Source organism: Nyctereutes procyonoides, unplaced genomic scaffold (assembly GCF_905146905.1).
Source record: "Nyctereutes procyonoides isolate TBG_1078 unplaced genomic scaffold, NYPRO_anot_genome, whole genome shotgun sequence".
In the NCBI taxonomy this organism is placed as follows: Eukaryota; Metazoa; Chordata; class Mammalia; order Carnivora; family Canidae; genus Nyctereutes; species Nyctereutes procyonoides.
The window spans coordinates 37767314-37792063 of NW_026575131.1; the positions used below are offsets into that span (position 1 = coordinate 37767314).

The 24750-nt window shown below is 51.8% G+C and overlaps 1 protein-coding gene across 3 annotated transcripts in view; it reads left to right on the forward strand.

The window, feature by feature from the left end:
- POC1A (POC1 centriolar protein A) overlaps positions 1–24750 on the forward strand; it is a 67181-nt gene that overhangs the window by 39115 nt on the left and 3316 nt on the right. For all 3 annotated transcript variants that reach the window (XM_055344668.1, XM_055344669.1, XM_055344667.1), the window contains exon 10: positions 9108–9251. In XM_055344668.1, the coding sequence (XP_055200643.1) occupies positions 9108–9251 (144 nt within the window). The remainder of the gene's footprint in view (positions 1–9107; positions 9252–24750) is intronic.

Here is a 24750-nt window from a genome sequence, read left to right on the forward strand (position 1 = left end):
GGCCAGGCGCCCCCGCAGTCACCATTTTAAAAACTGTAATGCTTGGGTGCCTGGGTGGCTCAGTTAAGCATCTAACTCAGTTGTGAGATCGAGCTCAACATTGGGCTCCATGCTTAGCACAGGGTCTGCTTGGGATTCTTTTCCCCCTCCCTCTCCTTCCTCCTCTGCTTCTTTACCTGCTTGTGTTCTCTTTCTCTCAAACAAATAAATAAAATCTTTAAAAAGTGAATTGCTCTGTGAGTTTGGACAGACACAGTTAATCACCACCCTGATCAAGGTACAGAATATTTCTATCATCCCAGAAATTCCTTTTTGCCTCTTTATATCAACCTACTCCTTCTACCTCCAGCCTCAGGCAACCACTAATCCACTTTCTGTCACTACAGAGCAGTGTGTATTTTTCAGAATTTGATATAAATGGAATCATGTAGTTACATATTCTTTTTGGTCTGTTGTTTTTCACTTAGCCTAATTCTTTTGAGATTCACCCATGTTGTCACATGGATCAATAGTTCATTTCTTTTTATTGCTGAGTAGTACTCCATCAAAGGGGTATATCAAAGTTTTTTTTATCTGCATGTTGGTGAACATCTAGGTTATTTTCAACTTTCAACTATTATAAATAAAGCTGCTGTTAACTTTTATGTACTTGTCTTTCTCTCTTTTTAAAGATTTTATTTATTTGACACAGAGCGAGAGAGGGTGCACGAGTGTGAGCATGAGTGGGAGGGGCAGAAGGAGAGGGAGAAGCAGACTCTCCACTGAGCAGGGAGCCCAGCCTGACTTGGGGCTTGATCCCAAGATCCAGGGATCATGACCTGAGCTGAAGACAGACGCTTAACCGACTGAGCCACCCAGGTGCCCCTCTCATTGAGTTTTGAAAGTTCTTATTATTCTGGATACAAGTCCATAACAGATATGTGACTTGCAAATATTTTCTCCCAGTCTGTAGTTTGTGTTTTAATTTTCTTGACAGTGTCTTTCAAAGAGCAGTTATGAATTTTGATAAAGTTCATTTTATCAACAGTCATGCTTCTGGTGTCATACCTAAGAAATCTTTGCCTGATCCAAGGTCATAAACATTTTCTCTTATGTTTTAGAAGAAAAGTTTATATAGATATTATAGTTTAAGATTTTACATTTAGATCTGTGATCCATTTTAAATTCTTTTTATATGTGGTGTGAAGTATGTACCAAAATGCATTTTTTTACATGTGGATATCCAGTTATTCCAGCAACCATCTTTACTAAGTTGTGTGCCTTTGTTAAAAATTAATTGATCAGATATCTGTGGGTATGTTTCTGGACTGTATTTGTTCCATTGATTTGTGTATCTCTCTTTTTACCAGTGCCACACTGTTTCAATTGCTATAGCTTTAGACTAAGTCTTGAAATCAGATAATGTGAATTTTCTAATTTTCTTTAAAATTGTTTTGACTTCTCTAGTTGCTTTGTCTTTTCATATAAATTTTGGAATCAGCTTCTTGTTTTCTATAACTTATTTCAGAGAACTGCCATTTTAACAACATTGAGTCTTCAGTAAGTACACAAACATGGTATTCATTGATTATTGGTCTTTGATTTTACTCATCAGTATAGTGTAGTTTTCAGCATAAAGATTTTTGCATTTTTACTCATCAGTGTATTACAGTTTTCAGCATACAGATATATTGATAGATTTTATCTAAGCATTTTGTTGTGTGTTGAATGGTGGCCCCCTACCACCAAATATATCTGTGTCCTGACCCCCCAGAACCTACGAGTGTGATCTTATTTGGAGAAAAGGGGGTTTTGCCAATAGAATTAAGATAAATCTCAAAATGAAATTATCCTGGATTATTGGCCCTAAATCCGATGACAAGTGTCCTTATAAGAGACACACTGAGAGAAGAAAAGGCCATGTGAAGATGGAGGTAGAGACTGGAGCTATGCAGTCATAAACCATGGAATCCTGGAGCCACCAGAAGCTGGAAGAGGCAAGAAAGAAAAGATTCTCCCTTAGAGCCTCCAGAGGGAAGGGTTCCTTAATTTTGAACTTCTGGCCTCTAAAACTCTGAGAGAATAAATTTCTGTTGTTTTAAGCCACCAAGTGTGACAGTCTGTTAGGATAGCTTTAGGAAAATAGCAACATATTTCATGATTTTTGGTGCTATTGAAAAGATAATATCCAAGGGTTTTTGAAAATTTATGAAAGGCATCAAACCACAGATCCAAAAAGCTCAGAGAAGGGACAAGCAAACTAAATAAAACAAAACTCTGCACAAATTACATTCAAGCTTCTGAAAAACCGAAAATTAAGAGAAAATCTTGAAGGTAGAGAAAAGAGACATTACATGCAGCAGATCAAAGGTAAGAATCAGGGGATCCCTGGGTGGCTCAGTGGTTTAGCGCCTGCCTTCAGCCTAAGGTGTGATCCTGGAGTCCTGGGATCGAGTCCCACGTTGGGCTCCCGCATGGAGCCTGCTTCTCCCTCTGCCTGTGTCTTCACCTCTCTCTCTCTCTCTCTCTCTCTCTCTCTGTCTCTCTCATGAATAAATAAAAATCTTTAAAAAAAAAAAACAAAGGTAAGAATCACAGAATTCTCATATGAAACTATATAATCCAGAAGACATTGGAATAACATCTTTAAGGTATTAAAAGAAAAAGACTATCGGGACGCCTGGGTGGCTCAGTGGTTGGGAGTCTGTCTTTGGCCCAGGGTGCTATCCTGGGGTCCCAGGATCGGATCCTGCATTGGGCTCCCTGCATGGAGCCTGCTTCTCTCTCTGCCTGAGGCTCTGCCTCTCTCTGTGTCTCTTATGAATAAATAAAATCAATAAATAAATAAAAGAAAAAGACTGTCAACCCAGAATTCTGTACTTAGCAAAAACATCTCTTAAAAATGAAAAAGAAATAAAGACTTTCTGCAGACAAAAGCTGAGAGAATTGATGACCATCAAATTTGCTCTATAAAAAATGTTTTCTTTTCTCTCTCTTTTCCTTCTGAGATTCCAGTCACACGTGTTAGACAATCTGATATTGTCTCACAGTTAATGGATGCTTTGTTCTGGTTGCCCCCACCCCTTTTTGTGTCAGTTTGAGGAATTGATCAAGATTGAAGAACATTGATTTCCTCAGCTCAGCTGAGCCTACAAATTAGTCTGCCAAAGCCATTCTTCATCTCTGTTACTGCCTTTCCTGTTTCTAGCATTTTCGTGGACTCTTTCTTATAACTGCTGCCTCTCTGGTATTCCCCATCTGTCCATGTGTGTTGGCCACACTTTCCAGTACAACCTCTAACATATTAGTCATAGTTACTTTACATTTTATGTCTGATAGTGCCACCATCAAAGTCTGATTCTGCTGATTGCTTTTTTTGTTTTAAGATTTTTTTTTTATTTTATTTATGATAGGCACACAGTGAGAGAGAGAGAGAGAGAGGCAGAGACATAGGCAGAGGGAGAAGCAGGCTCCATGCACCGGGAGCCCGATGTGGGATTCGATCCCGGGTCTCCAGGATCGCGCCCTGGGCCAAAGGCAGGCGCCAAACCGCTGCACCACCCAGGGATCCCTGTTTTAAGATTTTATTTATTCATGAGAGACATAGGAGAGAGAGGCAGAGACATAGACAGAGGGAGAAGCAGGCTCCCTGCAGGGATTCCAATGCAGGACTCTATCCCAGGACATTGGGTTCACGACTTGAGCCAAAGGCAGATGCTCAACCACTGAGCCACCCAGGTGCCCCTGCTGATTGCTTTCTCTCTGACAGTGGAGTTTCTTTCCTTGCCTTTTTTTGTGTCTCATCATTTTTGATTGAATGCCATACATCATGGTTAGGACAGTAGAGACAAGTAAATAGTCTTATCAGGAGTTGAGCTGAGTTTAGTCTTACTGTGTACCTAAGGTGGGGTCTGGGTGTAGGAGGGTTTTTCCTCAGTGTTCCTGCTCCATCCCCAGCTTTCATCCTTCCCAGGCGTGGTGGGGGAGGTACTCAGCCTTTAGAAATTTGTTGGCTTAATTCAGTTCTTCTCACTCACTTATGTGACTCTCAGTGTCCCTTCCTCCTATGCTTTGCCAGAGGTGAGCTAATGTTCACTTTGGTTTCCGTAGAAGAGTCTGTCTTTCCTTGGATTTCAGGCTGGTTGCTTGCTTCATGACTTCAGTTCTCTGATTTAAGAAAGTTACGATTCCTTTGGGTTGTCAGTCTTTTTCTTGTTAGGATGGGGTTTTCCCCAACTCTCTACATCCTAGGCAGAGGCTCGTTATCCATATCTGCATCTTGATGACGTATAAGTGAGACCGTAGCCAGTCCAGATGGGTTGATTTCTTGTCACAAGGAAGACCTGCAAGCTGTTTTGTTGTTTTGTTTTTTAGTAAATTTATGGGTTGGTGACCCATGTGTTCGAGTGGCTGAGATCAACCAGATATTTCTGCAGTTTCTACTGTGTGAAAGTGCTGAGCTCCTGGTGGCGTGTGACAGGCCGGTGGCAACAAAGTGAGACAAGCAAAAGATTAACGTACTGTGAGAGCCCAGGATCCCATAGCAGGGTGGGGTGAGAGGGGATACCTACAGATCCTAAGTGAGAGTTCCGAAGTCAAATAGATTTGTCTTTTCTGAGTTTTTGCCTTTTTCTCTTTGATGTTAAGAGATTTGTATTTGACCAAAGTAAAGCATGTCAGCCTGGTGCAGCCCTGTAGGTATATAGTGTGTGCTGATGTCATTGTGACTTTGCTGGTGCACACTGTCCCTGTGAACCACCAGGGAGGGGCCTTAGGGACCCTTTGATGTTGAATAGGCAAAGCACTGATAGCATTTCCCCCTTACATGTTGCTCCCGGTGTTCCGTCACTGTCATTACTCACAGCCCTGTATGTACGTCCCTTCCCAGTCCTGTTCATCATCTCCTTATCTCTGCTTATCGCTTGTTTGCCAAGCTCTGGGAAATGCCACATCTCCAGGGTGCTGGAGTATAGGTGAGTGCTGTGATGCTGTATAGGGTGGGGCCACTGGCCCTTTGCCTTGGGAAGTTTTCATTACATAGGAATGTCACCGTGGTGGGCTGGGCTCTCTGAGGTATCCAGTGTGTGCGAGGGCCTGCTCTGTGTTCAGCTCCATGCTGAGCAGGCATTCCAGGGCAGGCGGGTGGGGGAGTGACGCAAAAAGTGTTAGACGCAGGATGTAAGAGGAGTCGGGTATGTGGAAGCAGAACTGCTGGCCATGTCACCTGTCAGAGGCAGTCTGATGTCAGGGAACTGCCTGTACTTTGGGTTCCAATCCCAGCTCTTGTTTCCTGGTAACTTCGAGCAAGATCTCTAACCTCCCTGAGCCTGCTTCCCCATGTGAAAAATAAAGTTAATAATGCCTGCTGTGAAGGGCCACTATAAGGATTAAATGAAGCAACATGTATAAACACTGGCACATGGTAGGTAACAAGGGGACAACAGCCATTGCCAGGCACCTTTATATGCTGGCCTGGTGGTGTGTTAAGTGCTGGAATGTCCACCATTGAGAGCAGACAGGAAGCAGAAAAGGATCATGTCCTAGGGAAGCTAAGACGAGGACCAGCCAGTGCGGCCAGAGGAATAGCCCGGGGCAGGCAGGACCCTGGGCCTGTGAGTGAGGCCTGAGGCTGGGGCCCTTCGGCAGGTCACCTGCTTCCTGAGCCTCTGTCTCCTTTGTTGTAAAATGGACACAGCCCATGAGAGCTTGGAGTAGGTGGGAGGACGTGGCAGCCCCTGTGGCCCTCTCCTCCAGAGGCTGCCTCCCTGGCTTGGCACATGGCTGCTGTCCTTAGTGCACCTTTGGAGCTGAGTTCCTGTTGCAAGTCAGTGGTGCTCCCCCTGCCCCCCCCCCCCCAACTCCTCATCATCACTGTGCTTCCAGAGACTCAGCTCAGCACTGTCAGTTTCTGGGCCGTTTTTCAGAAACACTCAGAATTTCCATTCCGTCGTTCCCAGGCAGCAGGCAGCACCGGTCTGGCCACTCCTTGAGGATGCTGGCTGTCACAACAGAGGGCTGCCTGGCTCCCACCCTCCCTCCTGAGGCCTTTCCTCAGGGAGCAATGGCGACTCACCATTCATAAGAAGAGTGTGCATGTCTGGAAGGTGGTGGTGGTGGGCGGTTGTCCTTCGGAAGCATCAGGCCCAGGGCTGGAGCTGCTTCTCAAGAAAGGCCTGCTGGTGATGTCAGAGAGGTGCTTTCACAGCCCAGCCCTCGGAGGGGCAGGCCCAGTCATCACCCCCATCTAGCAGGTGAGGAAGTAGAGACCGAGGGCCACCTCACCAACCATGCTGGAGCTTGGATGTTGGCCAAGGCCTGTCTGAATCCCTCCCCGTCCCCGCTGTACTCTGCTGTGTCTCCTGACATTACTGCCTGGGGCTGGGGGCTGCTGGGGTGAGGTGAGGGCTGCTCAAGGCTTCTGAAACATTTCCTTTCAGGGTGGACTCCTAGGCATTGGGGTCTGAAACTGTGCGCTGGTCATTGTTAACAACAACCAATGTTGTGGTTGAACAGCCTTTGTATCTCTTATTATAATTACATGATACCCTTGAGCAGTAACCATTGGGAACTTTTGAAAAAAAAATGAAGGTTTATTGCTAACAGGACCTAGATATAAAACAGCACATGTGAAGCCACACAGCAAAGATGAGGGTAGAGGGTAGAGAGAGGGAGCGCCTGGGGTTCTACTTTATTGGGATTGAGGGTAGATAGGGATTTTAAGGGCTCACTCTTTACTAGTGAATTTTAAACATAAGTGGGAATTGAAGGAAAAACCACGTGACCATATAGTTAATTATCAAAATCTACCCAGATCTCAGAAACAAAAGAGCTGGGAGGTGGCCCAGCTCTTTATCTGGTCATGGGCTGGCAACGTGCTGGCAACGTGTTGGCAACGTGTTTATTCAAGATAGCCCTCTGCAAGTGGATGCCTCTTTTAAGTGGATGCCTGGGCAGTCAAGAAGTCAAGCACTTGCATTACAAAACAGAAGAAAAACCCCACAACTGTCAGGGCTTACACTTAGGGAAGTGCATTGATTCCTGGAGGACAGGAGCTGGGCCCTGGTAGACTAAGGTCTCACAGAGTGGCTGCAGCACCACCGCAGACACACCAACGATGTGCTTGCGCACATGGCACTGCTCCTGTTTTCAAGAATACTCCACTAGCTTTGGGTCTCACATTCAAATTCTCTTTAACCGCCAGAGCCTGTGTTTTCCCGGGTTCAAATGGACATGCACTGGAAAGTTTGCTATCTGTGAAACTAGGGCACTCTCCAAATAAAGGAAAATAGGCAGTAGAGACCATGTGCCAAACTGCCCTCCTTGGCTGGTTGGGAATCTTCTCCTGGGCTGATTCTTTTCAAGGACTCTGATGCCCGCCCAGGTGAGCATGTCCAGGGCGGAGCATCTTCCTAGGGTTAGGCCACTGTGAGTTCATCCAGGGTGGGTGAACTCAGATGGGCCCACTCAGAGATGCAAGCCGACTGCTGCTGGCAGGTGTGCAGGCATCCTATAGGTGAGAGCCCCAGTCACAGGCATTATACTCTACTGGCTGGATGAGGTAGCCTTGGCTCTGTGGCACATGGGTAGTTGGCAAGTGTTGAGCCCAGTGATGTCCCAGATTCAGAAGGGAGAGGGGTGATAGGTGGAGGCAGGAGACAGGGAGAGGGACACAGACACATGGACAGGCAGTGGGCCCTGTGGTCAGGCTGGTATTGGTTCATCCCACTTGTGTGCTGGCCCTGGATATATAGTGGCTGGAGGAGCAGGGCAGGGGTGGGGCAGGCCCAGATGTGTGGGAACACAGAGCTGCTGCTGACCATGAGTTCAGGGTTGCAGAGCAGGTGGAAGATAGGATGCTGGGACAGAGGAGAAGAAGGGTGGATGAGGGCCTTCTGATAGGGAGGCCCTTGGGAACTGGGCAGGAGGGTGCAGAGCAGGAGGGGAGCTGTGGAAGGAGGTAGGCTGGAGCGGGGTGTCTTGTCAAGGGGCTTTTCTCCCAGAGGCAGTGGGGATCCCTGGAGGACTGGCAAGGCCAGGGAGTGACGTGGTAACCTTTGGAATGTCTGTCTGTGAGGTCGTGGTTTAAAACACTAAGCCCCAAGTGTGGCTGCCTTTAAGGGTAACCGGGACTTTGGGGCCGGCCTAGAATGTGAGCCTCACCAAGCACGTCATTTGTACAGGGAGCAAGTCCACAGAGGAATTGGAGGCTCCAAGACCAAAACTGAGACGTCTGCCAACTGTGTCCTTGGGAACTGGGTGGCTCTGGGAACCCACCTTGCTGAACACATGCACAGTGTTCAGGTTAGGAGAAGGTTAGGAGAAGCATTCATCTATATGTAGAATGGTGCCTGAATTGGGGGGGGAGGCGTGTCACATGTTAGACTGAGGTGAATCCCCTTAGGAAATCACTTGTGCTCAGTGGTTGTGGATGAGTGTTTTGGGGGCATGTGGCAGAGGTTAGGCTGGCTTTGGCATTTGAGAGCTGAAACACCTTAGGCAGCAACACTGATCCCTCACATTCTGGAATGCAGCAGCAGCCCAGGGTGCCTGACCCGTGGATTCTGACTCCCACCAGCCATCTGGATGTTCACATACAATGCTGGTTTTCCCAGGGATTGGGAAATCCTGCACTAGGGCAGGGTTGAACGTTCCCCCCAGTTCTAGGCCATCCCCATGCTGGGGGTGGGGAATTGGCATTGAGCTCACCAGGAAAGGGGGTGACTTCAGAGCCAACCTGGGCTTCAGGGTCTCCAGACTCTCAGAGGCCTACCAGAGGGTGCAGGCTGCATGTAGAGCCCGCAGCTGGCCTGGCCTTGGCCTCCCGGATGGCCTCCAGGAGCCAGCGGAGGGCACTCACCCACCCGCCTGTACCTCCCTCCCAGGCTCCTCCAGCCCTTACTGCCAAGTGCTCTGGTTGCACTCCTCACCCGTGGCCTCTGTCCTGGCAGGGCGTGCATGGCCCAGAGGTGGGAGTACTGCCCCACCGTGTTTCTCCCCAGTCTTTGGGACTTATTTTCTCCAGTTTGCTGGTGGTTTTCCACTTCATCCTTTGGAGGGACCGTTCTCTCTGTGTTTCGTTAAGCACTGAATGAGGACTGAAGGACTCCCTTTCTTTTCATTGTCTTTAGCCAGAAGTGGATTTCCCCGTCCCTCCAGGTGGAGGCAGGAGTCAGGAGTTGGTGCAGAGCCAGCCCCAGGAGCCCATCAGCATGCCCCAGACGCTGACCAGCACGCTGGAGCACATCGTGGGCCAGCTGGACGTCCTCACCCAGGTAAGCCATGACGTGTGTTTATCCCACTTGGCCTGGCATCTGGACCATTTGAAGGTGGGCCGCAGGTGCTATATTTTTAAAAAACATAATCATAATGGACCTACTTTCCAGCCCAAATTAATGAAATTGCAGTGCCTACACTGAGATCCTGGTTCTCGGGGCCATCTGAGCCTGGCCAAGCCACTGGTCCCCAAAATCACCAGTGCTGGATCCTGCAGGGTGTCCCCTCCCAGGGCTGGCCTGGGCCACAGCAGAGCTTTGAAAGAAACACTGTCCATTCATCCCACTCATTGCAGGGTGGGCACTCCAGGGACATGTCAGGGAACTGTGAGCAGTGAGTCAATGCATCTGGGAGTCCAGGCTCTGGGTTTGAGAGTTTGAGCTGGCACTGCTCTTATCCTCCATGCAACCTTGGTGAAATCCCTTCAGCTCTCTAAGCCCTGGTGCGCTCTTCTGTGATGTGCAGTGGTCATGCAGTGGTCATGGACTCCATGTCCTGTTTGTGGTCAGGATTAAAGGAGATGAATCTTTGGGAAGTATTTGGCCTACTCCTGGCTCTAGGTAGGTGCTCAGTAAATGGTAGCTGTGTTGCTGTGAGCAGTGTCATCAGCAAGATAGGCGTGGACTCCAGCCTCTGAAGCATATGTACATTTGGCAGTTTGCAATACAGAATCACAGTGCAACAGTTTTCCTAAGAGCAGAATGCCCTGGCAAGAGGGGGCAGCCAGTACCATGGGCATGAGAGTGGCCCTGGCAGAGGGAGCAGCCTGCCTGCAGGACTGGGGGCCACTGGCACATCTAGGCAATGAGCAAGGCCCAGCATGGCTGGTATGGGGCATGTGGGGGAGCGGGGGGCAGGCCAGGATGTAAAGGGTATCAGGCCCCTTCCACACCTGGGCTGTGGGTGTAGACCACCTTCTTTTGTGACAGCTCATGGGTAGACCAAGGGTATGAGAGGACTGCAAAGGACCCTTGAGTCTCTTACAGAGCTGAAATGGCATGGCATCATTTCTCTGTCTCTGGATCTGGAGCCAAGTGAGCAAAGCTCCTCTGCGTCACGTCACATGGTCCACGGAGTGTCACAGCATCCCAGCTGGTACTGCACACCTTGGGCCCAGGGAAGAAAGGACATTTGAAGGGAAAGGTCAGACATCGGTGGCTGGGGATGGGAGGGGGAGGGGTACAGGACAACTGCAGGGACATCAGACATTTCCGAAAGCCTGTTAACCCTTGAGAAGATGGCATGTGCTAAGAGAAGTAGGAGCAACGTGCACATCCCCCACCTCAGACGCATCAGAAACTGCCGAGCCTGCCTCATGTTCTTCACAGCCTTGTCAAGTGAGAGATCAGGGGAGGTGGAATCAATTAGAACTTTATAGGATAAAATTGGAAATTAAGTCTGAGAAGATAGTTAAAAATAGCTTCATTGGATCGCTTCATTGGATCACTTCATTGGAGTATAGCACTAAAAGCGTTTCCTGTCACTGTGTTTCAGGGATGCACACTGGAGGTTTTGTTATGTGTTAGCAGTTCTGAATGTGATAGTAACTTTGTAGAAAACTGGCATCACAGAGAATAATGAAGGCTCTCTTGTGGCCTGGGCCTCTGGCCCTGGGTCTCAATGGCTCTTTGGGCACCCTTGTCCTACCTCACACCGTCCAGCCCCTTTGCAGATCCAAACAGCACTCCACCCCCGACCAGGTGCCAGTCACCTGCTCTGCCAAACAGCGTGCATTCCTGAATGTTCCTGACGGACTTGACATATCCTAAGGAGGAATCTTGGTTTCCACAGATGAAGCCCCAGTTGAGGCCTCAGCCCATTTCCAGCGCAGTAGAAGTACATTTGTGCTAACCAGCATGGTGTCCTTAAGCTTGGTTCCTGGTTGTTTTCCAGACCTACCTCCTCTTCTGGATTTGGGGCTCTAGCTGAGGTGTCCAAGCCACAGCCAGAGCTATGCCCTGTGGGCTTGGGCATTCACTCCTCTTGGAACCAGCTTGGCTGTGGGCAGCCCCCTCTCTGGAGGCTCCTCAGAGGCCTAAGAGCCAGGTGACCTGCTGTGTATAGCTGCCCACGTAGGTTGCTTAGCCGGGCTCTGAGCCTCTTTGGTCTGTGGGTATTGGCCTTACACGCTGCCCCCTCAGTGAGTGCTTCTCACCATCCTGATGTGCCTTTGTGCTCTGGAGGGGTGGAGGTGTCTCAGCTACCCTAACATGGACTCCTGCCTCAGAGTCGTCTGAATCATGCTGTTCTCTGTCTCACCCCCCTCACTGCCCCTTCCCTCCCCCTCAAGGAAGTCTACTTCAAAGAGGCTTCTCAGGGGGAAGCTGCCTTCCGGGGCCTTCAGTCCTCCATCCCGTAGAACATCCTCCAAGGAAGAACTGTGGGGGCTGTAGTGGCTGGGGATGTTTATTGAGTGAGTCACAAAGCAGCCCCTGGGTGACATGAGCAGGATACCCCGTTGTAGAAACTCACAGTTCTCAGAGCCTGTCTTCCTGCTCCACAGGCTGGTGTGACCCAGTGATTGAGTCCTCCTCTCTGGATGTTCATGGTCCATCTGTGCCAGTCTGAAGGACCAGTCTTGGTCCTTTTCAGTGGCATTTCTATGCAAAGCAAAGGCCCGGAGGTCGGTCAGCTGAGTGCACGCCCATGAAGAGGGATGACTCAGCTTGCTTGGGCAAGGTGCTTAATCTCTGGGCCTCAGTTTCCAAATCTGGAGCATAGTGAGTAGCCACCTCACAGGACTCATGTGAGGATTAGATGTGTTAGCTTGTGTGAAGCTCTTTGAACAGTGCCTAGCAGTGCCATGTGCCGCCCCTGCCATTGTTCAGGCCCTGGCAGGGGGGGCAGGGGCAGGGGTCACAGCGGCACCAGAAACAGCCTCCCCAGTCCCCCACTGTCTCCCTGCCCAGAAGAGCCATGCCTCCGCCCTCACAGTGGGGGTGGCAAGTTCCCTACATTGCCTGAGCCCTCTCTGTGTCTGGGGCCAGCAAGCTGGCAGCATGGCTTCTCTCCCAGGCTGATAGACCCATCACTCTGGGGGAGCAAACGCTCCTTGGGCCATGTGCAGCATCTGAAATCCAGCCCTTTGACTCCCCAGTTGGGGTTGTACCGTTTTATTTTTTTCAGAGATGCCTTTTCTATAAAGTGCATACATTGTTTTTCAAAAGTGTGCCCATTCGGGGAGATAACCTTGGAATGCGTTGCAAGGTTCACAGGCCTTTATCCAGCTCCCAAGTGGGTGTGCTCTTTGGACTGGCCTGTCCTGGCAGGTCTCCCTATGGTCTTGTTTTAGATGGGAAGTCCACAGAGTGAGGATCACGTCCTCATTGTCATCTTCCTCCTCCCACTGTTTATCTGAGACCTGCATCTTTCCAAGGGCCTTCCTTCATGGCCCTCATCTCATCCTTCCACCTGGTGCCCAAGAGCTAGCATGGCAGGTGCAGACAGGGTGTGAGTAATGGCCTTCTGGGCCTGGACCAGCCCAAGGGGCCAATCAGCCTGGGACTTCTCCAGGATCCTGGGTGATCCTGAGCTCAACCCACTATAAGCCAGGGCTCCCCAGCTTCACTTGCTAGACAGTTTTGGTGTAGTCAGGGATGACTTCACCGAGGAGTCCACCTGCAAGCCAAACTTGATCTCTCTGAAAGTTAAGACTAGATACTCTTGCTCTGTGATCGCAGAGTCTGGTAGCCCTTAGGTCCCTGGCCAGAGCGTACACTCCCTTGCCCTGGCCCTTCTTTGTGTAGGAGACACCTTCTTTAATCCTGTGAGGTTTCTGTGTGGGGCTTCACTGATTGTTCCACTGCTTTCCTTTGGACCTTGATCCCAGCTGGGTGCCATGTTCCGAACAGCTGGAGTCTGTCTGGCCTTATATATCCCTACCAGCCATGGGGAGCAGTGTGAACCACCTGCCCATTAGCTTGGACACACCTGCCCTCCTGGATTTGAGGACCAACCCCATCATTCATCACCTGGGTGACTTTGGGCATGTGACATTGTTCCCAGAGCCTTAGTTTCCTCCCTTGGAAAGTGGGGACAGTCCAGCCAGCTTATGTCCTCTGAGCAGTATTGTGAAGCTCCTGGTTAACTGGATGTGCTAGACCGGCACCAGCTCTTCCGTGAAGCACAGCACGAAGTTGATGTGTTCCCAGTGAAGTATGGGAAAGTACCAGGGTGGCCAGGTAACACAGGAGTGTCAGGAGTGGACATTCCACAGGCCTCTACAGCTGCTGGACTTGAGTCCCAGGAGTGCCCTTGAGGTGCCAGTGAGACTCTAGTGGTCTGGCTAGGCAGTAGGATGAGAGGTAGAGAAAGAAGAGGTCTTTCCCCAGGTCTGGGATGGGGGAGCCCAGGAGGTGATGGGGGACTGGAGTGTACAGGGGCTATTGAAAAAGGGATGGAAAAAAAAAAAAAAGAAAATCAGGGATGGGTCATGGGGCCCATTAGATGGGAGCCTTGAATCTGGACCCAGGCATCAGGCCAAGATTGAAGCTCTTCAAAGACATATACTTATCGTATAGCTATTCTTTGAATACATAGATAATAGACATAAAGCTATTCTTTTTTTTTTTTCAAAGATTTTATTTATTTATTCATGAGAGACACAGAGAGAGAGAGGCAGAGACACAGGCAGAAGGAGAAGCAGGCTCCATGCAGGGAGCCCGATGTGGGACTCAATCCGGGTCTCCAGGATCCCACCCTGGGCGGAAGGCGGCACTAAATCGCAGAGCCACACGGGCTGCCCCTATAGCTATTCTTTGAATCTAGTTATCATAATGGTTTTTGGGGGAAATGTGTTTGCTAACAGTGGAGTTCAGATTTTTCTTTTTTTCATTTTTTAAAAGATTTTATTTATTTGAGAGAAACCACAAAAACAGGGGGAAGGGCAGAGGGGGAGGGAGGAGCAGGCTCCCCGCAGAGCTCAATCCCAGGACCCTGAGATCATGACCTGAGCCCAAGGCAGATGCTTAACTGACTGAGCCACCCAGGCGCCTTGAGTTTAGGTTTTTCTTTGGAGACTTTTTGCTCCTTAAAACCCAGCATGGGAATTCTCAGCAATACTGGGGCTGAGGTCATGAGTGGATACCTCCCTTCCTCTTGTGACGCTGTCTTCACACACACTTTAGAGAATGTATACCTATCCTATGGCTACCACAAGTGACTGACCTTTTGGGCCTGTCCCAAGTCTTTTCTTCCTGAGAAAATTCACTTAACCTTAGAGGTCTACGAGGTCCAGAAAAAAACCCCCAGCTGCGCTTCTGTCTGTGTGGGTCTAAGTAAACCTTGGTTTCCTCCTATAGAGGAGGAGAGCCTTTATGCACTGCCCATGTGCCCATCCCATAGGGTAGACAGCAGAGGTCAGCACCTCACCTGGGGCTGGGATTTCCTGTAGGGTCTTCTTTCCATGAGTTGCTTTCATATCTCCCCTCCCCTTGAGGAAGGACTCCAGGGTGGGCCCCATGGTTGCCAGGCCTGACTCCTTGGTGATGGGCATTCGACATGTATCCAGACAGAAGCCCTGACCTTTCCTCTCATGTTCTTCTGGTGGTGCATCAGATGGTCTAGGGGTCCCTTTCACAGATGCTGGAACACTCACCAGTGAGCCGGGAGAGGCTACTTTCCACAACTAGCCTAACTGCATGAGCTCACCTCCTGCGCATTGGCTCCCTTTGCTTCCTTTGCGCCTCCTGAGTGACTGAGGTTCGGGTGGTGCTGGGAGTTGCAGAGTCCCTAGGCCTTCCTCAGGGGCAAGGGGTGGGGTGCTGAGGCACAGTCAGTACCCAGGAGCTGGAGAGGCCACAGCCAGGGCCCTGGGCCCAACAAATGGCTGGGTGGTTTTGCCTCAGAAGCCCACAGCAGAGTTATTTTCGACTCCAGTTTCACATCTTGCTGCTTTTTAAAAATACCAAACCATGAAATTCCTGCTCCAACTATGTTTTTTTATGGCACCCGTGCTTCAGGCTGGCCACAGCAATGCTGTGATGTCACGTTCAGGTTCCTGTGACTCACCGGGGGCTGCTGGGCTCCAAGACTAGAACATGCATGCAGTGGGATGCAGGCGGGGGCAGGCCCACCCAGCCCTGCCGGTTTGGGCCTCTGACATTTGAATTTGTGAAATATCCAGGTTCTAACTCTGCTGGACCTAACTCAGCAAGGCTAAGGATTTTTGTCTTGTGCTTTGGGGAGTCCGATAGAATGGCCTGGGTTTTTGTTTTGTTATGTTTTGTTTTGTTTTTGTTTTTGTTTTTGAGACATCCTGACCCTCCCTCCCCTGCACAATCCTGGAGGTTCCCTGTTTGATGGGCTGCTTGGGCGAGGCACCTAGTTCCATGCTGGCAGGGAAGGTGGGAACGCAGGGCCTGCCGAGCTGCCTGACCATTCTCTGGGGCTTTCAGTGTACCTCTTTCCTGGGCAGACCAATGATTGTGCAAACACTCTATAGATTTTAAAGCAGTTACGCCATTTTAGCTGGGTTCCAACTCTCCCAGGTGCACCCAGACCGAACTCTTTGGGAAGGTATAGAGTGAAAGTCATCCTGCCCAGCCGCCCTTACCCCCTGCCAGGATTCCTGTTTATAGAGTGTATGTAGCCCTTTCATGTCACTTGGTACACACAGGCAGTGGGCCCTCTCTCCACATTAGCACATCTGGCCACCTGGCCTACATAGTCCAGAAGGGGTCTAGCTGACCTCTTCTGTATAGATATTCAAGAGCTGCCCTTGGGCCAAAGTCAAGTTCAGGACAGTCTGAGCTCCCACCACTTGGGGTTTAGAGACAAGAGATTTGTTTTTCCTCTGTCAAGAGGCTGCTTCCTGGGGACAGGACACTCTGTGGTCTGTGTCAGAGGCATACTTGGGGCTGACTCCAGCTAGTTGCAGAGGGGCTGGGCCCTGGCCTTTGCCCAGCCTGTTGCTCTTTTAGGCAGTTTATCCATAGGCTCCTCTGGCTTTGCAAAAAGCAAAGATTGGGGTAGCCTGGGTGGCTCAGCGGTTTAGCGCCACCTTCAGCCCAGGGAGATCCTGGAGACCGGGGATCGAGTCCCACATTGGGCTCCCTGCATGGAGCCTGCTTCTCCCTCTGCCTGTGTCTCTGCCTCTCTTGTGCACACTCTGTGTCTCGAATGAATGAATGAATGAATGAATGAATGAATGAATGAATGAATAAAAAAGACTTTAAAAAAAAGCAAAGGTTGGTGCTGCTAGCAGCACTCAAAAGAGGACGAGCTCGTGTTTATTATTGCACAGGGTGCTGCATGGCAGCTCCATCTTCTCTGCCGTCTGTGGTTGTGGCAGAAAGCACCCTTCCCCAGAGAAGCTACAGATCGAAGGCCCCCACCCACCAGATGGGCTTGGGATGGCTGCGGTTACCTCTGGGGCCTGGGAATATTCACAGCCTTAGGAGATTTCTCCTGTGAGGCCCAGAGCAAGGCTGGAGCTGGGGAGGGCAGGGCAGGGACTGGAGCCGAATAACAAGGCCCATGCAGGGGTATCTCATTCAGACTGACTCTAGGATTACTCCCGAGGAGGGAGGAAGGGGACACTGGGTGGTTTGCTCTCACTCCTCTGGGGACCCACGGGCTCTCTAGGAAAGGTTTAAGCCCTGGCCACAAGAAGGGGCCTAGGAGTATTCTGGTTGACTGGCAGTCCCAAATAGGCCTCCGTGGCTCTGTGATGAACGAAGTCACAGCTGGCCCTGTGGCCATTTGGCATGCTCCCAAATGAAGCACCACTGGAGCAGGGTCAGGGAAAGCTACTGTCTGGCCTGCCACTTCCTTCCACCTGTCCTGTAGAGGGTCCTCTCTGGGCCTGGACCGCTGGTATAGTGGAGGAGAAAAAGCAGAAAGAAGCTTTAAACTTGGTGAGGCATGGCTTCTGGGGGAGAAGTTCCATGCCCCCCTTTCTGATTTGGGCCCAGCTAGTGGCTCCAGATAACCATCCAAGATGAGAGGCTAGGTTTCATATCGTGGATCAGTGGGTCCTCAGAAGGCCAGGGGAATTCTGTGAGCCCTTCTTCCCTGAGCTGGTCCTGTTGGGCTGGGGCTACAGCCTCACTTGCCAGGCTGTACTGAGGCCTCCATCAAGCTGCCTGACAGTCCGTCTGACTTGGGACGATTGTGTTTTATCAGGTTGTGGTCAATTAACTACCACATTGGATTACGGATTGTTGGAAAAGTCAACTTCCGAAGAAATGGAATGCAAAAGGTGGCCAAAGCCAAGATTTGCGCCCCAGGCTCAGCCCTGTTTGGACTCAGCATGGGGTCAGAGTACAGCAGAGCTCTGGCTGAGTGGCAACTGGCATCCTGCATCTTAGGGCCTGTCCTGGTCAGATGCTTGTCTCCCTGGTGGCCTGCCCAGGGCCGACAAAGAGATGAGCTTGAACTCAGGCCAGTGTTGGTGGGATATGCAGCTCAGATCCTCCATTCTGGTGTGGGTAGCACATGGTTGTATGGATGGTGGTGAGTGGACCCACTCTTTATAGCTTCTCTTTTGGGGGTAAGTAGTAATATGGAAAAGCATGTGTTCATTTAAGAGGAGTTGCTTTTAAGCCACAAGGAAGGTAAATTAGCCAAGATTCCTTAATCCCATGGCTAATCCACCAGTAGAAAATAGTGTTTCATGTACTTCCCGAAGAGAGCTAATCCTCAGTAGAGGTGGGGGCTGGGAGATGCAGAAACGTCAGAGAAATCCTATATCCCTGAGATAATGTGAAACAGAAACACGGACCTGTGGGCTCAAGGGACAAAGGCTTGTTTTGCGTTGTTAGCAGCCAACCGGGGGGCGGGGGGGGGGGAGTGAAAGGGGTTGGTTGAAAAGACAGTTGCCAAACCAGAGAGATTGGAGGAATTTCTTCAGGAACACATTTTGTTGTGCATCAACTGTGTGTGATCCTGGACAAGTCAGTCTGTCAGACGTCAGCATGAGAGGGAATCTCCCGTTTCTTCCCCTATGAAGTTCAGGGCTTGGAGCCGTTAGCCCTCATCAAATCAGGCCTGAGGCGAGAGAGGGAGGAAGCAGGCCGCTTCCTGGATTCCCACCCCACTTGGTGCACCGCCACATCCTGCTGAGGCCCAAGCCAGCTGACAGGGGCCCCTCTGGCCTGCCTGCCCCTCCGATCCCTCCCCCATTAACCTCTCAAGCTCGCCAGGTCCAGGGCCCAAGCTTGGGAAAGTTCCTCACCAGTCCAATGGGCTTATCCTCAGACTAAGGCCACTCTAGGCCCTGGAAACCTGGGCTGTCTGGTAGAAGACCTGAATTCTCTGGATCTTCATAGTGCTTAGGGCTTGGCATTTGTCTGTCCGACGCCCAGTGTGTACCTACTGTGTGCCTGGAGCTATGCCTGGAAACAAAGACTGCAGTGAGCCTGTCCTCATGATGCTGGCATTCAGACTGACGGATGTCAACAGGCTGTCGAGGGCCAGCATCTGCACCTTTGACTCAAGGGCCCCTTGCCACAGACCATGGGGTGCTAGACAGAGCGGGGAATGGGGAGGCAGAGCCTTGGGGGGTGGGAAGGGCTAGGCTCGGACTAGCAGCCCCCACTCCCAGGAAGCCATGCTGGTCCTTCCGGCCCCCATTCACCCCCCACATTTAGCCACGGGCTGGCCAGGACACCATCAGCAAGATGGAGCCCTGCATATGCGCATGTGTGCACGCGCACACAGACATACAGCAGCAGACAGAGCCGTTGCTGGCAGGAGATGAGGCGGAGCTGTGCGGGCGCTGCGCCTGGCAGCCCCATTTTGTTTTGATAGCTCACGAGACCCCACAGCAAAGAGATTCCCCTTTTCTTGCATCTGTTTTAGATCTTTAAAATCTGAGTAAAGTCAAAACCATGCTACAGGGGAGATTAATTCCACATTTTTCCATCTTTGCTATGAAACCAAAGGAAAGTTAGACATTCTGGGCGGCACAGTCGAGATGGGGGCATTGAGCCAATGGCCAATGCCAGGACGTCCCCTACAGCCTGGCACGAGGGTCCCCAGGGGTGTGGCTGGCCAGCTGTGCCCTCTCCCAAAGCCCCAGGACGCCCGGGACCCTACCACCAGGAATCTGGCTTCCGTGTTGGGGGGAGGGGGCTGGGATGTCCCAGCCCCTGTGGGAGACCGCCTGGAGGAGCCCAAATCAACCACAAGCCTGGAAGTGATTAAAAGGAACTTTCTGTCACAAGAGAACTTTAAGGGGCAGCCAGACCACCACGTGCTCTGATGGCTCAGCCCCTACCAGGCTGGACCACGGGTGCCTCCTTCAGGGCCTCATCTGTGCCCAGGGCCCCCTGCAGCCCAGAGCTCAGCCGTGGCCCTGGTGAGGTAGGGAGCCGTGCTGCCCATGGTACACCCCCATGTTCAGAGCAAGGGCTCCTTAATAGTAGCTGTACTGGAGTGGAGCCTGGAGAGATGCACTGTATAGATGAGGAATCTGAAGCTTAGAGTCCAATAACTTGCCCATGGCTGTTTAGCAAGTTAGTAGTCGAGTTCAGGTTTGAATCCAGGAAACACAGCTCTGGAGCCTCACAGGACAAAGGTGGGATGGGGGTTACTGGGACAGCATTTTCCAAGGGCCTGCACCCGTGCTGTGATCAAGACATCCTGGGAGAGGAGAGGAGGGTGGGCACCGAGTGTGGGGGTGGGACCATGAGGACTTCTGGGGGAAGGAGGTTGAAGTGGGGCTTTAGGTAGGTGGCTTTGGTCAGCAAGAGCAGTAGTAACAGGCAATGTGGGCCTTGAGTCTGGCCTTTATCCCAGAGCTCCTGGATAGAAAAGGGGCTTGGCAGAAGGAGTGTGGAGGTGAAGGGTGACCCAGGAGTCCCAGGACTCTGAGGGGGAAGGTGGGGCCTGAGTGGTACAGTCACAGAGAGGGAAGTAGCTGGGGCCCACCTGCCACAGACTGGGGGCCCTGGGGCAGGGGCAACTGGCCCGAATCAAGCCCTGATTCAAGGGCGCTGCCCAGCCTGACTGAGCAGCCAGAGGAGTCATGGATGGCATGGTCCAGTCACCTGATTGGCTTCCTGCACCCCATCAGGCTTCCCTGTGGCTCCCACCCACTGTTAGCACCCCACTGTGCTCAGCATTCCCACCACCCTCTCCCAGCCTTGGCCCAGTGCTGCCTCTGCCCTGCATACTTCCCCTCTCTCCCTCTGACTTTCGCCCCACTTTATAGCCCTGGCACACACCTGCTCATGTGGCACCCTGACCCCAACCCCTTCACCTTTTGCCTCGCTGCCCATCCTGCCCCCTACAGACGTTGATGGCTCAGTCTCCTGGCTTCCTGCTACACCGCCAGCACAGGGCAGTGTTAGTTCCCCTCACTGCCGTGCCCCCAGCCCGACAGAGTGCTTGAGGGGGGCATGTGGCTGGATGTGAACTCTCTGGCCCAGCCACCCTGTCCACCTGTCTTCCACCCTCCAGAGAAGCCCAGCAGGGGATGTTGACCATAAAAACCACCTAAGAGGGGCTCCATGCTCCACCTAGGGCTCTACCTAGAGCAGAAAGTGGACGTGAAGAAGTCCCCTGGCTGGGGTCAGGGGGCTGCCAGAGGGAAGGGCCGTCCCAGAGCTGGATGGGATGGGGGAGTGCTGGGGGAAGCCTAGAGCATAGCCTCCATGTGCAGCAACATTCTATAAGGAACTGGCCGAGTATCTGAGAAATGCACATAGAATGGCTGGCTGGTCTCCCTTGGTCTTTCTCCCTCCTTCCAAAACATTACTCACTGTTAGTCGTGGCTGAGCAGCTTCGCCAAAAGCCTGCCCAGACAGGACCAGTGCTATGGCCACACCAGTGCCTAGAAGCCCCACAAGCCAGCATCTGTTTGCAGCACCTGGCAGACCTGACAAATGTGGGAGTGTCAGGAGGGCCTGTTGGTGTACTGTGGCCCCTCAGGGCTTTGTGGAAGTTATAGCTCTAGTTTTCCTTATATTTGTACGTGGGCTCCACAGGAAAGAGGCTTTCAGCAAAGGTCGTAGTAGCAGCAGCACTCTGGGTGGAGGAGCGGCTGCCGGAAGGCCCCTGGCCCAGAGCATCTGCCCTGGGTCTGTGATCTGAAGTGCCAGCTCATTCCCTTCCGTTTCACCTCCAGCTGTGCCACCACTTGGCCATGGTCAGTTCCAGGACTGAGAGCCTCTTCTCCCAGACTCAGTCTAGAACCAACTCTAAAAACTAGCCATAGACTTGCAGGAACACCCTCCTCAGGCTGTACTTGCTCAGACCTGTGAGTGTGATAAGGCAGTGCCAGGGAGTGGAGACTTCCCTGTTCTGCCCCTTTCTGGTTAAGGGCCCTGGGGCGCCTCCTCCACCTGCCTTGTGGCCACCACACTCTAACCTGCTCAAGCACTCCAGATGAACCACATTGACCTCCCTGATAGTTCCAAGTGTGCCATGTTCTGTGCCTCAGGGCCTTTGCACCTGCTGTACCTGGCATTTGGAACGCATTTCCTTCAGCCTGTCGTGTGTTGTCACCTCACAAAGCCTTGGTCAGCAGAGCTAGAGCTCTCCTTCCCGGGTCTGCCAGCCCCAGCATCAGCTGTGTCAGGGGCCTGGATTTCAATTGGAGGTCACTCTCTGTAAACGCATCCTCCTCCTTTTCTTCTTGCCTTCTTCTCAAACGCAAGTGAAAAGGGGATGAAAAAGAGGCCTAAAAAGGAGATAGAAATGAGGAATAGAGGAGAGAATGGAGGAAAAAAAATGCACAACAAGCCCTCCTCAAGAGGAAACCATTCTGAGGAGAAATAAGAGGCCAGGGGGGTGAAAGAAGGGGAGGTCGTGCCCTGAGGAAGTAGAGGGCCCGGGAAGGAGGCAGTCCTCTGGTGAGAGCAGGGACAAAGGAGGAGCTCAGCAAGCCCAGGGAAAGCATGATGGTGAAACTGGCAGGCAGAGATTGGTCACCAGAGGACTGCACACTGCTCTGTGAGACAAGTGGGGCCTCTGTGTGCTGGGTGAGTCCCTTCTGCCCTTCTGGTGCCTTTATTGCACCACTTCCGGGGTGGGTGGGATTCATTCAGGGAGCACTGGACTCTCGCCTCTTCCACACGATGCCCGTGAAGAGCCCGTGGGAATATCCTGGTTCCCCAGCCCTCGGGCAACAGGGCCAGGCAAAGGCCCTGCAAATCTACGTTGGCCCCCGGCAGCACTGCAGCTGCCTGAGTCCTTGTCACACATCAGGAGTGGAGGCTGTCGCCTTGGCCACCCAAAAGTCAGTGGAGATGCATTCCCTGGGCTCTGCCCCAAGCAAGGCACCAAGACTGGCCCGTTTAGGCCCTTGGTGGGTGCAGGGACAGTGTGGGAGTGGGGCTCAACTGTACCAGCTACTAGAGCCCCGCAGCCTTGGGCAGGCACCTGAGGCCTTGGTGCCAGTCGGGGAAAGGCATCTAAGGCAGCGAGGTACAGAGCCATGGTGTCTGTCAAGGTGTCCCCCATGTTGTGTTGTCTCCTACATGGAGTTGGGGGCCCTGGGTGCCAGACATGTGGCTGAGGCCTGGCATTTTGGTGCAGCTTCTTTGAGCATCACTAAAGTGCTTAGGGGACTAGAAATATAAGCCTGTCACTTTAAAATCGGTTATTTTTATACCCCACTCAGAAGGCCCTTCGGGTGTTACATGAACCGTCTTACACATCTTGAACTGTGAGTGAGAGAAGCCGCTCTCCTGTTAATGTTGCCTTGATAGGGGACAGATCAGTGTCTGCTGTCTCCTAAGCAGGAAAATGAGGATTCGAATAAGATGCCGTTGCTCACCTTTCCCGGGAGGATTTTCCTCTGGAGAGCTCAGGCAGCCGGCAGGCTGGAACAGTGTCCCCGCCCCCAGCCAGAGCTGACTGCACTCTGGCTCTTGGATTTGGCCCCCAGCACCTCCAGCACCCTCTTCACTGGCAGGCCCCCTGCATTGGGCTGTCCCTTCCTTGTCACCCACTGAGGGCCAGGCTGCCTCAGATCCTGTCTGGTGCCCAGGGACCCGTGGGCCCACCGCTCTCCCCCTACCCCGGAGTCCCCCCCCCAACCTCCCCAACCGTACCCCCAGCAGTGAAGATGATGTCAGTGATGCAGACTAGCCATGCTGCTGGCCCAAGTTCACTGCCGGACCCTCAGAGGGGCCTTACACTTAGTCTGTTCTGCCTGGAGCCCGTTGTCCACCTCTCTTGAGGGCCGTCCTGTCCTGTGTTCGGTCCTGTGTTCAGGGCCTCGGGGCACATCCCTCCTCCCATTTGCGACCCAACTTACCAGGTGGTGCGGGCCCATACCATGTGGCTGTCCCCGGTCTAGACATCCCCTTGTGGCAGCCAGAGGGGTCTGCCCCCCACTCAGCCCAGGACTACCAGCACCATCTTTTGCTCTGAGGCACAGCCTGCAGGCCCTGGTCCCATCTCCCGCTTCTGGGATGCCATTCCTCACCCCCACACTGGGCCTTCCTCCGCTCCATCCCTCCTGTTCGTTACTTTCCCTGCCCCCTCATGAGTCCGTGCACACTGATCCTTTGGCCCCAGTGCCCTTCCAGCCGTGCTTGCCTGGCAAACTTGGCCTTTGCTCACCCCTCCCTGCCCAGCACCGCTTCCCTGGCCCGGACCCCTCTGTTCTTCCCAGCACACCCCGCTGGTCTGTACTGCTGCCCAGCACTTGCCCCTTCACCCCAGGGCGCACCCTGCGGGCCCAGCTGACTCTGTGCGTGCCATCATCACCCTCAGTGACTCAGGCCTGCACAGGGGTTGCTCGGTGAGGATGGGTGAGTGAAGAGATTCTGGGGCAAGGGTCTGCCAACTTTCTTAACAGTAAATACCAGGTTTTGTGGATCATAGGGTCTTTGTCACAACTGTGCAACCTGCCATTCTAGCCAGAAAGCAGCCATAGACGATACCTAAACGGATGGGCACGATGATAAAACCTTATTTACAAAAGTAGGCACAAGCCGAATGTGCCAAGCTTCAGTCTAGAGAAACAACAGAATACGTTCAGTGGCAAACAGGAATGTTTCCAAGAACACCTTTCTCATGATAAGGGCCATGGCTTCCTGGAAATTGCTGGTAACAGCAGCAGAAGTTGGTTCAGAAACAAGCCCCCAGGTGATCCTCTGACAGGTGTGACTTTGAAGATGAACTTCTGGGTCTCCTGTGACCTTGCCCTTGAGGCTCCCTCCATGGCTTGCAGGCAAAGGCTGTCATGTTTGAAGTAGATGGTGTTGGGCAAGGGGTGACAGTGTCCAGGCATGGGGTCTGAATTCTGCTTCCTGTCGCCATGGTTCAGGGAGAGAGAGATGTCGTATTTAATTGAACTCCATGTTGTGAGGGGCAGGGCATCCGGCAGTGACCAGGGTGCGTTCAGTTCCATAGCGTGTTTGGGAACTGAGCACTGAGGCTGAGAGACGCCGCACCCCAGTGAAAGAAAGCATCGAAAATTCAAGTGTCCGGGGAGTTGCTCATCTAGTATCTATGAAAAGGTTATTGTTGTTATGTCCCTTTTGTCCATATAACGTTGCCTTTTTATAACTTAAAATTGTGACTTTTGTGAGAATTCCAAAC